Below are 12,815 nucleotides of genomic sequence, written 5' to 3'. Positions count from 1 at the left end.
TGTTTGAGTTGCCCTGTCGTCATCAGTTCCACCTCTCATGTGTGCGGCCGTGGCTGGGGTTGGATAGTGTGAGCGGGAATGATATGGGACCGCCTCTCCATTTTGCGAGGGATTGTCCTTATTGTCGACAAAAGGTGACGCTGTTTGGGTTCGTGCGGGCCGCGGATGACAAGATTCGGAAGGATAGAGAGGGTCGAGTGGGTTTGGGTATCGAGTGAGGGATGGGAGGGATCGGATCTCTTTTCTTTTGAGATTGTATATAAGTTATCCATGATTGGGATGTATTTTTAAGAGAGAATACATACCAAATCATGGATAACTTATCTACAATCCAACATAAGATGGATATAAAAAGGTTGGACAGAAGAGAGCGAAACTATGATCAACTCAGCAAAGTTCGGGAACACCATCGATTGTGTACATAGCACCAGGTTAGATCACTCGTTTATACACACACCTCATCGTACACATCTTCATAATCTCATTACAAGCGAGTGGCAGCAGCGGCATCACAAGTTACCTAGCTTTCCAACGCTTCCACCCTCCCCCTCACTCCAAACACCACTACCATTATCTAAGTATTTATCTCATGCAAAAAAACAACAGCAACCAATACCTTCCCCCGTCACCTCAAACTACTTGTTCAACGAATTCAGCCTCCTACACTGCGGCATGGGAAAGTTGTTAGCCAATTCCATCTTGTCCTTGTTGTAAGAAAACCACCCCGTCGCCTGGTCCTTCAGCTCCTGCTTCCTCTGCATCTCCTTCTCACACTCGATCCTCAGCTGCTGCACAAACACCACCTCGGCCTGCCTATCCAACCAGTTGAACTTGGCCGGGGTGTAAGACTTGATGTCGGCCTTGTTGAGGTAGTACTTTGTCTTGTAGTTTGGCATCATCCTCTCCACAGTATACGACGCATACGGCTGGTCAAACACCATGCTCGGCGTCGCCGGCGTCGTGATGGTCGTCAACCCGGAGAAAATAGACGAAATGATGGGAAAGATGAATAAGATGATGATGGGTAAAAGTCCCAATATCGTCCCGAGCATGCTGGCCGGTGGTTCCTCCTGCCCGGGGTTTCTAGGCCTTGCTCTTGGTCTGCCGCCGCCGAATTGGTGGACTCTTATCCCTGGCCCGCCCATGCCGCCGAGGTTGAAGAAGAATTGTCCGCCGTCCATACCTGTTCACTTGTCAGCATCCATTTCTTTTCACCTCCCTCCCAGAAGTACTCACCCCCAAAAGGCCCCCCAAACCCACCACCCATTCCCCCGCCACCACCCCCAAAAAACCTAGCAAACATTTCTTCAGGACTAATCTCCTCCTCCCAACCCCCGAAACCTCCCCCCCTTGGCCGCCCCCCAAACCCACCCATCCCTGTTCCCTCCCTCGCCGCTGCCCTGGCCGACTCGAATCTACTATCGGGATCAGTCCCAAACCGATCAAATTTATCCCTCTTTTCCTTATCCCCCAAGACACTGAACGCTCTCGCGACCATCTTGAACGCCTCGTCCGCGTGCTCGTGCCCGTTTTTGTCGGGGTGTGTCAGGAGGGAGAGCTTGCGGTATGCCTTTTTCACCTCGGAGTCGGTGCATGTTTTTTGGATGTCGAGGATCTCGTAGAAGGCGGTGGGGGAGCAGCGGCGGATGCGGAGGACGGCGGCTTTTTGGTCGGGGGTATAGGTGCGCGATTGGGAGCCTTGGTTGTGGCCGTTGTGGGTGGAGGAGGTGCCGGCTGCTGTGCGGGAGCGGGCGGTGCCGTCGCTGGCGGAGGCGCCGGAGGTTTTGGCTTCGGGCATGGTTGCCCTTGGGACTGCGGTGGTGTTGAAGTGGTGGTGGCGGTGGTGGTGTAGTAAAGGGGGTGATGTTGGAGTTGGTATCTATCGGCTGTCGGAGACGGGGGGAGTCGCAAGACCGGTTGGTGGAATCAGGGTTATCTGTCGCAACAAGAATTCTCTCTTCTGAGATTGGGAGAGCGATGATAAAAAGCAACAAGAACTGCCTCTGCGAAAAGAGAGGTCGTAAAAAAGTTAGATTGCGATTGGATCTTGCAGAGTCGAACGCAAGCGATACACCACTGGTGACAGACAGCGACAGGAGGACACACCGGAGAGCGTGGCTTTTTTGGAGACCGCCGCACACTGACTGCAGCGCCCCCACACTCGCTTTTCTATATCACCCCCACGAACAACGTCCTTCCAGAAGTTGAAATGAAACGCGGAAGCCAGAAAAAATAAGACGATAGATTTGTTGAATATAGTTCAATTCAGACATCTATTTTCCATTGTGAATCCATCACACCCCTGTGACACTGGTGAGTGAACTCTTCCTCCTGCTGCTGTTCCAGAACCATCTGATTCTCCAGGTGCCAGGGACAACAACCCGTTGGCCCGTGCGTGACGTTTTTTTCCCCGGCAGGGGGCGCTGTATCGGTTGCTTAGTCATCTCGCTTGCCCTGTCGCAGCGGCAGAACCAGCCAAACGACGTCACTGGTTTTTGGGGGAAAAGTTCATTATGGATTTGTGTGAGTGAGTGAGTGAAGAGTGAAGCGAGTGAAGTGAGCGACAACATGTGGAGATGAGACGACGAGATATTGGAGACTTACGACCGCACTGAAGCTCTCTAGTCAATCGAATACTCAGATACCCGTCTTGAAACCGTCGACCAAATACCAGTGCTCAGAATGGCTTCAACAAACCAAGACAAAGTCACCTTCCGTGACACCATCCGCGCCTGGGGCAGTAAGTCAACTCCTAAAAACCACTCTCACACATCCCCTATCTGGTCCACCCCCCTCCCCTTCTCTTTCTTCCCCCTCCTCATTCACCATTTTGATACTAATACACACCCAGCATCCTCCATCCCCCCAATGACCCTCTCCTCCCTAGCCCTAGCCCTCCACCTCCGCCCTTTCCAGCCCCTCCCCTTCCTCTTCTCCCCCCTCCTCGCCTTCTCCTCCTACCTCACCCTCGCCGGCTTCAAAGTCGACGGCGCCGGCACAAACGCAGCCTGGTCAGGCATCTACGTCCTCCTCGCCTCCCGCCGCTCACCCCCGGGCGGCGTCCGCCAAAAGTTCATGTCCCTCCGCGGCGGCGTCCGCGGACTCGCAATGGGAATCGGCGCCATCAACACCGTCTGCGGAGCCTACGTCTACGCTACCGGCGACCGCAAGGCAGAAGAAGAAGAGAGGAGGGAAGTAAACAGGTGGGGAGTGTATGATGATTGAAACTTGTTACTCAAAACTGGAGATAAAAAGACTGAAAAAAGGGGGAGATGGCAATAGGATTTCGACGATATGGCATGCGAGTTCAAGGATGGAATGACACAAGGCTGGTTGTTTGTCTTCTCAAAATTTGCATAGTTTCTATCGACGCTCCTCCCACCAGTTGCCCGGCAAAAGAAGCACGGCAGCCACACCTAGCCAAAAAACTCAGCATGGACATACCCGGGGCAGGTAATATCACCCCCATGTCTCTGTCTTGTACATATAAAATATACTATACAACTAGTGTAGCATAGTCCCCCTCAATAAACGGGTTCTCACTCAAAAAAGACCCAAAAAATGTACCCAGAGAGATAAAAGAAAACAAAAAGGAGGCTACTAGGGAATAAAAAAGATGCTAGCCGCCAATAAAAAAACAAAACTAGAAAAAAAAACGCCAGGGAGACCACTTCAGCACTTGATCAGTCTCCGCTCCCTTGTCCCAACGAGTCTTGAGGGGTTTCTATGCCACTATGCCATCCGTCCCAAAAATACCGATGCAGTATATCAAAGGTAAGGGGGTTGTGTGAATGCAATGATATCAGACAGCCTCGCCCATGGTGACTCGTCCCACGATCCCTGCCGATTTCTCCTCTTGTCCCAATCTACCCAAAGCTGTGCCATTGCACTACTCTTCCAATACTTTGCCTCGCTGAGGCGCCGCTGATATTAGCTTAGTGCCTGAAAATAGCCAGATGACGGTCATGATGAGGGCGAAGAAGGTGGCTCGGAGGAAGTTTCGGGTTCGAAATGGCAAGGTCACCTCTCGAAAAAGATTCGAAATGTCGGCCGGCTCAAAGCCGGTGATGTAATTTACGTCACAGTCTCGGACCTTCGGCTCAGCGTACCTCTTGTACTCGCTAAGCACGTTGCCAAGCTCCCAACCAGAAAGTTTGCGCACCACACCAACGACACACCCAGTGCGATGCTGTCATACTGTCAGAGAACTGCTTCGTAATAATGCAAAATCCGGACTGAAATCATACCTTGCCGTGATTGCAGTGAATCAGTAATGGGTGATTCCTGCGGTCCAGGACCAGCCGGAGAATTGACCTCATGGTGGCAATCGGGATGGCCTGCTTCTTGGTGCCCTTCATGTCAAAGACGCAGTGGTTGATGCCATTCCTCTCAATGAACTTGTCATAGCCTTGTGGGAACTCTTTTTGTACAAGGGTGCTGCGTTTCATGTTAGTAACAGCTTCCTTGCAAAATGGAAGAGCAGAGTGGATGGTGCCTACACAATTGTTTTCAACTTCAAGCCCTCGATAAAGCCATAGTCCTCCGACTGTGGGAAACTGCTTCTGTACACGCCTGGAACAACGACACCAAAATTGGAGGGCCGGCCCTCGGTTGGAAGTATCCTGTCCAGCTCAAGAGCTGATATTGAGCCAGACTCGAGGTCGTCATTTGGCGGGTGAAAGGCATCGCGGGGTCCGGTGGTGGATGTGCGGTGTTTCTGACTTGAGAGCTGAAGCTGTTCCACATCTCTCTCCGGGTCGGCGGCATGCACTGATGGCGATGACTCGAGGCTGGATTGACTGCTGTAGGTGGTAGATGTCGACGCCGTGCTTCTTCTCTCGTCCCCGTTGGCCTGATAATCCAGTGTTTGTTTCTCCATTTCGTCTTCTTCGATGTATGGCCGAGCACTCCTCTTGGACATGACAACTTTCCCTCCTTCAGACATGGCGAAGAGACCGAGAGTCGTTTTTATGGCAGTGCCAGCACCCATGACAGGAGGTAACAGGTAGAATGGGTGAAGCCAAGGTTGGGTAGTCGTTATGGGGCAGATTGGAAAATGTCGGATCCGATCAGACCAGGAAGTGGGCGGTGGAGCAGTGGATGGCGGTCGCCGGGGTGTGGTCTCACGGGACGGTCGGAGGAAGCCGTGAACAATGCAGGCGAGAGGTGGATCGTCGGCCAAGGTGGTCGGGTCGGTCAAGAAGGCCGGGACTCTTTTTGCTTTTTGAGTTTTTAGGAGGATGAAGTGGAAGTGATGCCGGGAGTCGGGGACCGGGAGTCGCGAGTTAGAGCGGGATTGTTGGGTAATAAGAGTGGGTGGCTCGGTGGGCAGGATCAGAAAGAGATCCTAGGCACCTCTGAGTGGAGGGCGTTGCTGGTGATTACGGTTTCCCCATCTTGACAGAGAGAAATGAAAAGGTTCTTTGGGATTAAAAGAAAGGAGAATAGAATAGGGGGGCTGCCTTGCCTGTCGCAAAGCAAAAAGCAGGGCGAGAGGGTGCTGTGCTGTGCTCTGGCAGCTCGAAGCGATTTGGGTTGTGGGCTGTCGAAGGTAAAACAGTGAAAAGAAAGTCAAACGTATGAGGGTGCGGGTATGGGGATGGGGTCCTGGTTGTGGTTGATGAGTGGGCGCTCCACCAAAGACGGTGGGGTGGTGGTGGCTGCACAGTGTCAATGAACGGGCATGCCACTGCGCGAAGCGTCCAGTTGTCCAGCCGCGGGACGACGGGAGCTCAAACTGGGTTAGGGTCACGGAGAAAGACAGAGTCCGTCTTTTTCTTTGATCTGGAATTCTCTCCCCTCTCTGCTACTCTCTCTGACGAAAAAGTCGACGTTTCCTCGCCACCAACAGCCAAAAAGAGCTGGAAGAGTCCCTGCAGTGAAAGCCTCGTCAAGGCACTCTAAATCCCTGTCCGTTACACCGAGTGTGTACCTGTACGGAGCTACGTCGGGGTTAAACGTTGAGAACAGAGGTAGCAGACTCGAGTTCCTACCTTTGCACAATGACATCTTTCCCCTCCCACAGCGCCGTCAGCGTACGCCATGCAATTCCCCCAGGTCGTACCCCTTCCCCTTCTTTGAGATTGGGGATATTTCCCTTGATTACACATCACAGAATACAACCCCAGGCCGCGGGCGGGGGATACAATTAGCAACAATGCTGTCGTAGAACCGTCTCGTTTCCCCCACACGAACTCTAGGTTCTCCGCTTCTTGGCGGCGAGTCGCGTGCATAGCGCACAGCATAGCACAAAAGTCACCATGTTCTTCTTTTCTTTTCATCACTTGGGACTTTTCCATGCGCTTCATGTGGCTGCTCGAAAGCCACGTTGACAAGTGGATGATCAGTTTGTTGACGCCTGATCTAGTAGCGTAGTGTACCCGCCTCATCTGTGACCGAGCGAACGCGCGGAGGAGATGCCAGATCGCTGCACGCTCACACGGCACACTTCTTCCCTCAGAAGCGAGGCGGTCAATCAAAATATCGATCTAGACTCGCTACCCGGATGGATCCGATTTGGGTGAAACATTATCCATCCCCCAAATCGTCGAGTCTTTTCTGTCTATGCAGCCAAGTCTCTCAAGAGATGGGAAAATCCAGTTCATTGGTAGACCTGCCCACAAAGAAACATACGATTTCTACATCATGAATAAGAACACTGCACTGCTCTTAATACCGCAGATATTCCAATTCCCCCCTTCTCTCCCAAACTCAACCCGTCTCTTCGGGACAAAGGACACTGCGAAGCGAGAAGATGGAATTGGAAAGCTCTCGCGTGTAAGAGCTATGTCGCGGCCTGGATTCCGCGTCGGCCTGGTACAAAATACGTCATAGGCCCCTCCAGCTAATTGTATTTTCTGGGGTCAAGGGTGTGTCCGTGCACTCATCAAAGAGAACCCTGAGAAAACACCCCACGCAAATCAAATTTGTGTTTCACTGTGATTGGTAGAAAGTCAACACAGTTTCTCGACGCTATTTCCACTTCCTGAGCAAGAGAACAAAAAATCAAGAGACTGAACTGACGCAGTACACTATATTTTCCACGCTCGCGCGTTTGCCAGTTAAAAAAGCGAGGCTTGACGGTGGGATTCTGTTGTGGTGGACGTCAAACTCGGCAATGCAAGCCCCTAATGCACCCCAGTTTGGATGCACATCCCACGCTGGGCCACCCGGGATGTCAACCGCCCGCTTTCGAAACCAACAAAACAGCCAAATCCCACGCCGCAGTTCGCAGCTGGTTTCGCCAAATGAACCAATCTGAGGAAGCTTGGGGGGGGAGACTGCTCTCGTGATCACACCCAAATGAAGCCTGGAATTAATAACACCGAGCAAAATAGGGGATGGTTTCGAACGAAGCCAGTTCTTGCTTCTCACTAACCGCTTTTGGTACCCGCGAACCATTCCTCAAGGCCTGCGCTGTTGTGTGCGGTCACGTGTTGCGCACGTGACACCTGGCTGTCACCGATCGCACACTTCTTACCACATCTGAGAACCGATATGGGACAGTTGGAGAGATATTCCTCTGTGGTGAAACAAATAGATGCATCTATGCAAGACTTCTACGAGTTTACAGTCGACCTCGATATCCTGTTCGTCCGCAATCCCGGTAAAAAGTACATTTTCGTCGACCTCATCTCACTCACGATGTTTACCAGATCTCTCATCATCCCTCCATGTTCATTAACCACATAATCACGACTCGGTCAACCCACATGCTCACCACTACCAATCTCACACATCAACCCAACCTCCCCGGCACAAAAGGATGCCCAGCACTCAACCCCCCATCCACCGCCCACGCCTGCCCATTCACATAACTACTCTCATCACTCCCCAAAAACAACGCCACCCTCGCAATCTCATCCGCGTGTCCCCCCCTCTTGAGGGGATTCAGCTGCCCAATCTTCTTCTGCGTCCCCCTCTGCCTTGCCATCTCAAACACAGGCGCCGTCATCCCCGTCTCGATCAGCCCCGGACACAGCGCATTAATCCTCACCCCCGTTCCCGCCAACTGATAAGAAATCGTCTGCGCCATTGACACCACGGCCGCCTTTGAAGCCGAGTAGCTCGTATCACCAGCATTACTCCTCAACCCCGCCACCGACGCAGTAGCAATAATACTCCCCCCCGGAACCTTTTTACCCGGACTGGTCTTTTGCATCGCCGGGGCGGCGTGCTTGGCTGCCAAAAAGACAGACAGAGAGTTGACGCGCATCGTTTCCATGAAGCCGGATGGGTCGACGTCGGTGAAGAGGGCGTTGGGGCCGATGGTGCCGGCGTTGGCGAAGAAGACGTCTAGCCTGCCGTAGGTGGTCATGGCGTGGTTGATGACTTCGACGACAGAGGGCTCGTGGGCGGCGTCGAATTGGCGGGTGTGGACGTCGACTGAGGGGTAGAGGGTTGTGAGTTCTGCTTTGTGGGCGGCGAGGTTGGAGGGGTCAAAGTCGCAGATGTAGACTGCGCGGGCGCCGTTTTGGGCGAATTGGTGGGCTGAGGCGCGGCCGATGCCGAGGAGGGAGTTGGCGCCTGGGAAGTTTGTTAGCCCTATGTTGATGTGTTTGAGTATAGGTGAAGGGTATGATATATGAACTTACCAGTGATGATGACCACCTTGCCAGCGGCTCGGGGGGTGGTGGATTCAGGGGCTACTTTGATGATGGGGGCGAGGCTGGAGCTGCCAGAGAGGTGGTTGGCCGTGGCCTCGAGGCGGCGTTTGGCTTGGTCTGACATTGTGATGGAAGACTAACTACTACTTGGGACGTGAGGAATTACAAGGTGAACTTCCCATCAATTCAAGAAGATTGAGAGGACCTTTTAATGAGATGGACGGTTGAGCATGTAAGACGGTAATGCTCGGTGTGAAAGGCGGGGATGCGGTTAGGTGGGGCCGAGCCGAGGCCAACGGAGCATCCGACGTCAATGTCTCGGTTGGGAAAACCAATTCCGTCTTCATCTCCATTGCCAAATGGACTTTCGTTGACGACTCCAATTTTTTGTTGATGTTGTTGGCGATACCATGGGAGCATGGCCATGTTTGGAGGTTATGACATTGGGGCGGTTCACGATGGCATTGCGCAAAATTGAAAAGACTTTGGTTCACGGCTGCACCGAGAGTCCAACTCGCCTCGTAAAAATGGTTATTCAAGTGTCTTCACCCGATGGTGTGTCGGTCAAACACATGCAGCATCGCACCTTCTTCATGAGCAGTGTTGGGCAGTGCCTCCTGCTTGCGCCTTCCTTCAAGCAACGATATACTTAGGCAGCAGTCACCAATCAGGCCAACCCAATTTGAAGTTGCACTTGTCTCAAACCTTATCAATCCGCTCTTTCATCCCATCTCAATTGTTCTTCTCACGCTATCTCTCATCTTTCGTCATGTCCAGATACACAATCGCTGGTGCTTGGCAGGGCCTCAAGGACACGGTGAAGCCCATCTTATCGGAAGCCTACTACGAAGAATATTACGCGAGAGTGCCAGAGGATTAACCCGTGGCTGAGGAAGAACCTATCGCAGTTCGTCTGTCCATTTAGAGTTCATAATCGCTGTCCGTTGTACTGACTGCGATCCAGGATCGTGAAGAGAATGTGGCGGTAACGGAACCTCATCAATACACGCCGTTTGTCAGACTCGACTACCAGTATCAGGCTTCTTCGTCTGTTGCCAGGATCTCGTCAACAAGATATTGAATGCGAGCTGTATGTCACCGAGTTAGCCGCCCGCGGTTGACCGTTATGAAGCCCTCTCCTACGTGTGGGCGATGCCTCGCCGACGACCCCTATCCAGGTCAACGGCGACGCTCTGCAAATTGGCCTGAACCTTAGAAGCGCCTGTTGAACCTGAGGTTGCTTGGCCGTCCCAGAGTACTTTGGGTTGGTTGCAATTTGTATTAATCAGCAGGAATACGACGAGAAGCCTGGTCAGATCAACGTGATGGGCCAGATATATCGCAGTGCATCACGATGCGCCGTCCGCCTCGGCAAGGCACATGTGTCAAAATCGAAAGATGTTCCCCAGAGAGACACAAAGAAAGCTTTTGCTGTTCTTAAGATTCTCGGAGAGGAGGGGGTCGAGATGGAAAGTTGGGCAAGAAAGTCGAGCCACACCAAGGCGAGATCTATAAGAAGCTGAGGGCTGATATGAATGTGGAGGATGCCGTCTTTGAGAACAAGTGGTGAAGGGAGTATGAACTGCTCAGGAAATTATTGTCGCCAAACGGGCTCTAATGGTAAATGGGCCGCATCAGATGGAGTGGGATTTTTACGTGACGCCATTCAGCATGGCTTGGACCTGGATCTGACAGCCTGGACCGTCAATGTTCTCGGGGTTGGTATCCCACTTGTTACGGCAGTGTTTGAGGACGTCCAACGGATTCGGGACTTGGCAATAACACCAAGCTCAAACCCTTGCCGATGAGCTTCTCGGGTATTTGATCCATACACGGGCGCGTGACGCTTCCGACCTTCGAGACAAGATATTTCGTGTCTTGGGCTTTTCTGGTGGTCGGTTGAAAGATGCTGGGGTCGCACCGGACTACTGGTCTACTGCCGCCCAGGTATGTCGGGATGCTGCTATTCGAATCATTACTGTTTCTGGGAATTTTGATATCTTGGGTCTCTGCATCCGAGTTGAGACGCCAACAGCACCCAGGGATCCCTCATGGGTTCCAGACTGGAGTGTACAATTCGCGATCGCTTCCCCTCTGGTATACGACGCACTGGGACAACCTCGGAGTACACATGCTTCGAAGGGGTCACCGCCTGTATCTTGGCGTGCTCAAGGACATGTGATCGACATTGTTGGTCGTCTGGCCCCCATACAGCGCCAATTCGCCATTGTCGAAGGTGTGCCTTACACAGTGGAAGAGGCAGGAGAGACTTCGGGATTTAGGGAGTCCATGGTGGAGTTGTTCGGCATTGCTTGGAAGACCTTGGTTGCGAGTATCCCCTTTTTGGCCGTCTATGTTGAGTGGGAGAGCTTTACAACGGAGCTCCATCCAACGAATCCTGACCCCATCTCAGCAGATGCCATGTCAATATTCTGCCAGACATTGTGCACCGGCACACTTATGCCCGGTGGAAGAGAGGAGACGGAAAGGGCCTTTCATCACTGGCTTCCTGCTCTATCAACGATCAGGAGGCTTATGGCCATGAAGGCAAACAAGAAGGCAGATAAACTGTTCAAGACGGCAAGCTTGCTTGGGTATACCAGGAAGAGGCGGCAAAGCTACGGGTACTTCATTCCGTACTTATCGCAAGTGAAAGAGCGGAGGATGGGAGCCACAGTTAAAGGATATCTCTGTCTGCTTCCTTGAAACACAGAACCGAATGATCAAGTTTACATTCTGAGCGGTGGTAGGGTGCCTGTGGTTCTTCGACCACGCAGTGACGGAACGGCTGAATTCATCGGCGAGGCTTATGTGCATGGAATCATGAATGGCGAGGCTTTTAAAACAGAAAGCTACACCGACGTTAGAATAAGATGAGCTGAAAAGACTCATGTCGATACCGTCAACGTCGCAATATCACCGTTGAGGCTGGCTCGATCGGAGCTCAAACACGGGAGCACTCGGCACACCTTTGAACGCCATCGACCCAACACGAGGGAATGGCACCCCAACCAGCCATTGGATTCTTTTCACAAGCACCTTGCTGCCACGAGCCCATCAATCTTCCAGCCCTTCGGGCTGTCTGCCTGCACGCTCATCACCACCACCACACTTCGGACACGAGGTTCTGTCGAACCGAGTTCTATTGGCTTGGCGGCCGATCGAAGCTGGCTTGTCTTGAAGAAAGTGCGGGTGGCGTCGACACCTTTTTCCAGGTCGCCGACCTGGGCTTTTTCACCATGTGCAGAAAGGGGTGGGAGTGGCTGCTTCTAGTAGGGCTGGAGAAGCGCCCCTTCTTCCGACCCGATCGAAGCAAGACAGGAGTGCTAAGAATAGATATCTTTCTTTCAAGATGCAGGTCCGGGATCCTATGCATGACTGTCAAAATGCGATGATTCGACCACCGCTTTATGTACGGTTCTAACCCCCTAACCTTTGTGCCTGGTTGGTAGCTAGAAGGCCGCGTCACCAGAGAGGCAGACCACTTGCTCGGAGATGTTAGAACCGGCTTATCAATTCCGGTAGTTGTCTTTTAACTTCTCTATCAGCCGCAGTATGGGGGAGGGGGGTTGGTTCGACTTGTTCAGATTGTTCGGGTGGAAGCATGGAATACAACTGTCTCATGCCGCCAACCATCGACTGCAACTCCCGCGGCTGGATTTCGAGAATATTTTCTGGGCTTCTATGGGGGGAGGGGGTTTTCACAGTACACCTAGGATCTTTTCAGCCTCCTACTCCACGAGAAGGATCAAAAACGGTGGTGGCTTTTCAGCCGCTGTGATCACAGGATGTGTGTGTGGTTGGGAGGAAACTGGGATGACCTCATGGCTTTGCTCCTCCTCCTCCTCCTCGATGACGCACCATTGTTGACGGGTAGTGAACAACTGATGAGTTTGCCAAAATGACGGTGAAACCCAATATCTTCGAGAGCCCAACTGTGGGGGTGGGGGAGGGGGGGAGCTATAGTAGCAAACATGACCCAAGGGCGAAAGCATGAGCTTTTCGTTTCTATTTAGCAAACATTTCGAGGGTACAGGAACCCCTCCGCAGCATATGTACTGCATCAACACACGACAGGTTTTTTTTCTCTGTCTGGTTGCCGTGACCTGACCTGACCTGACCTGACCTGACCTGACCTGACCTGACCTGACCCTGGGTGCGGGTGGGATGGTCTCACTGCGGGAAAATTTGTGCGAGGGGGGGTTCATT

General features: G+C 52.5%; 5 protein-coding genes across 5 annotated transcripts; 2 read left to right on the top strand and 3 right to left on the bottom strand.

The window, feature by feature from the left end:
- Positions 1 to 390: 390 nt before the first annotated feature.
- On the bottom strand, positions 391 to 2,084 carry HLJ1 (Chaperone protein dnaJ). Its single transcript, XM_062911067.1, has 2 exons — positions 1,237 to 2,084; positions 391 to 1,183 (listed from the first exon to the last, which is right to left on the bottom strand). The coding sequence occupies exons 1-2, from the start codon at positions 1,796 to 1,798 to the stop codon at positions 636 to 638; spliced, it is 1,110 nt and encodes a 369-aa protein (XP_062767072.1). The 5' UTR covers positions 1,799 to 2,084; the 3' UTR covers positions 391 to 635.
- Positions 1,395 to 3,493, top strand: QC763_306220 (uncharacterized protein). Its single transcript, XM_062911066.1, has 2 exons — positions 1,395 to 2,740; positions 2,852 to 3,493. Exons 1-2 carry the CDS (start codon positions 2,683 to 2,685, stop codon positions 3,223 to 3,225), a joined length of 432 nt encoding a protein of 143 aa, XP_062767071.1. The 5' UTR covers positions 1,395 to 2,682; the 3' UTR covers positions 3,226 to 3,493.
- Positions 3,494 to 3,622: 129 nt separating this feature from the next.
- Positions 3,623 to 5,808, bottom strand: SIW14 (tyrosine-protein phosphatase siw14). The gene is made up of 3 exons (XM_062911065.1): positions 4,500 to 5,808; positions 4,248 to 4,437; positions 3,623 to 4,189 (listed from the first exon to the last, which is right to left on the bottom strand). The coding sequence occupies exons 1-3, from the start codon at positions 4,988 to 4,990 to the stop codon at positions 3,890 to 3,892; spliced, it is 981 nt and encodes a 326-aa protein (XP_062767070.1). The 5' UTR covers positions 4,991 to 5,808; the 3' UTR covers positions 3,623 to 3,889.
- Positions 5,809 to 7,292: 1,484 nt separating this feature from the next.
- Positions 7,293 to 9,196, bottom strand: QC763_306190 (uncharacterized protein). The gene is made up of 2 exons (XM_062911064.1): positions 8,595 to 9,196; positions 7,293 to 8,526 (listed from the first exon to the last, which is right to left on the bottom strand). Exons 1-2 carry the CDS (start codon positions 8,728 to 8,730, stop codon positions 7,739 to 7,741), a joined length of 924 nt encoding a protein of 307 aa, XP_062767069.1. The 5' UTR covers positions 8,731 to 9,196; the 3' UTR covers positions 7,293 to 7,738.
- A 179-nt stretch (positions 9,197 to 9,375) lies between these two features.
- Positions 9,376 to 9,687, top strand: QC763_0053910 (uncharacterized protein; the record flags this gene model as incomplete). Its single annotated transcript, XM_062905794.1, has 2 exons — positions 9,376 to 9,471; positions 9,571 to 9,687. The coding sequence occupies 2 exons, from the start codon at positions 9,376 to 9,378 to the stop codon at positions 9,685 to 9,687; spliced, it is 213 nt and encodes a 70-aa protein (XP_062767068.1).
- Between the last annotated feature and the right edge of the window lie 3,128 nt (positions 9,688 to 12,815).

The sequence above is a fragment of the Podospora pseudopauciseta genome, chromosome 3 (genome assembly GCF_035222475.1).
Source record: "Podospora pseudopauciseta strain CBS 411.78 chromosome 3, whole genome shotgun sequence".
NCBI classification, from domain to species: domain Eukaryota; kingdom Fungi; phylum Ascomycota; class Sordariomycetes; order Sordariales; family Podosporaceae; genus Podospora; species Podospora pseudopauciseta.
The sequence above is the reverse complement of the archived record's forward strand: the minus strand, read 5'-3'. Positions and strand labels throughout refer to the sequence as shown.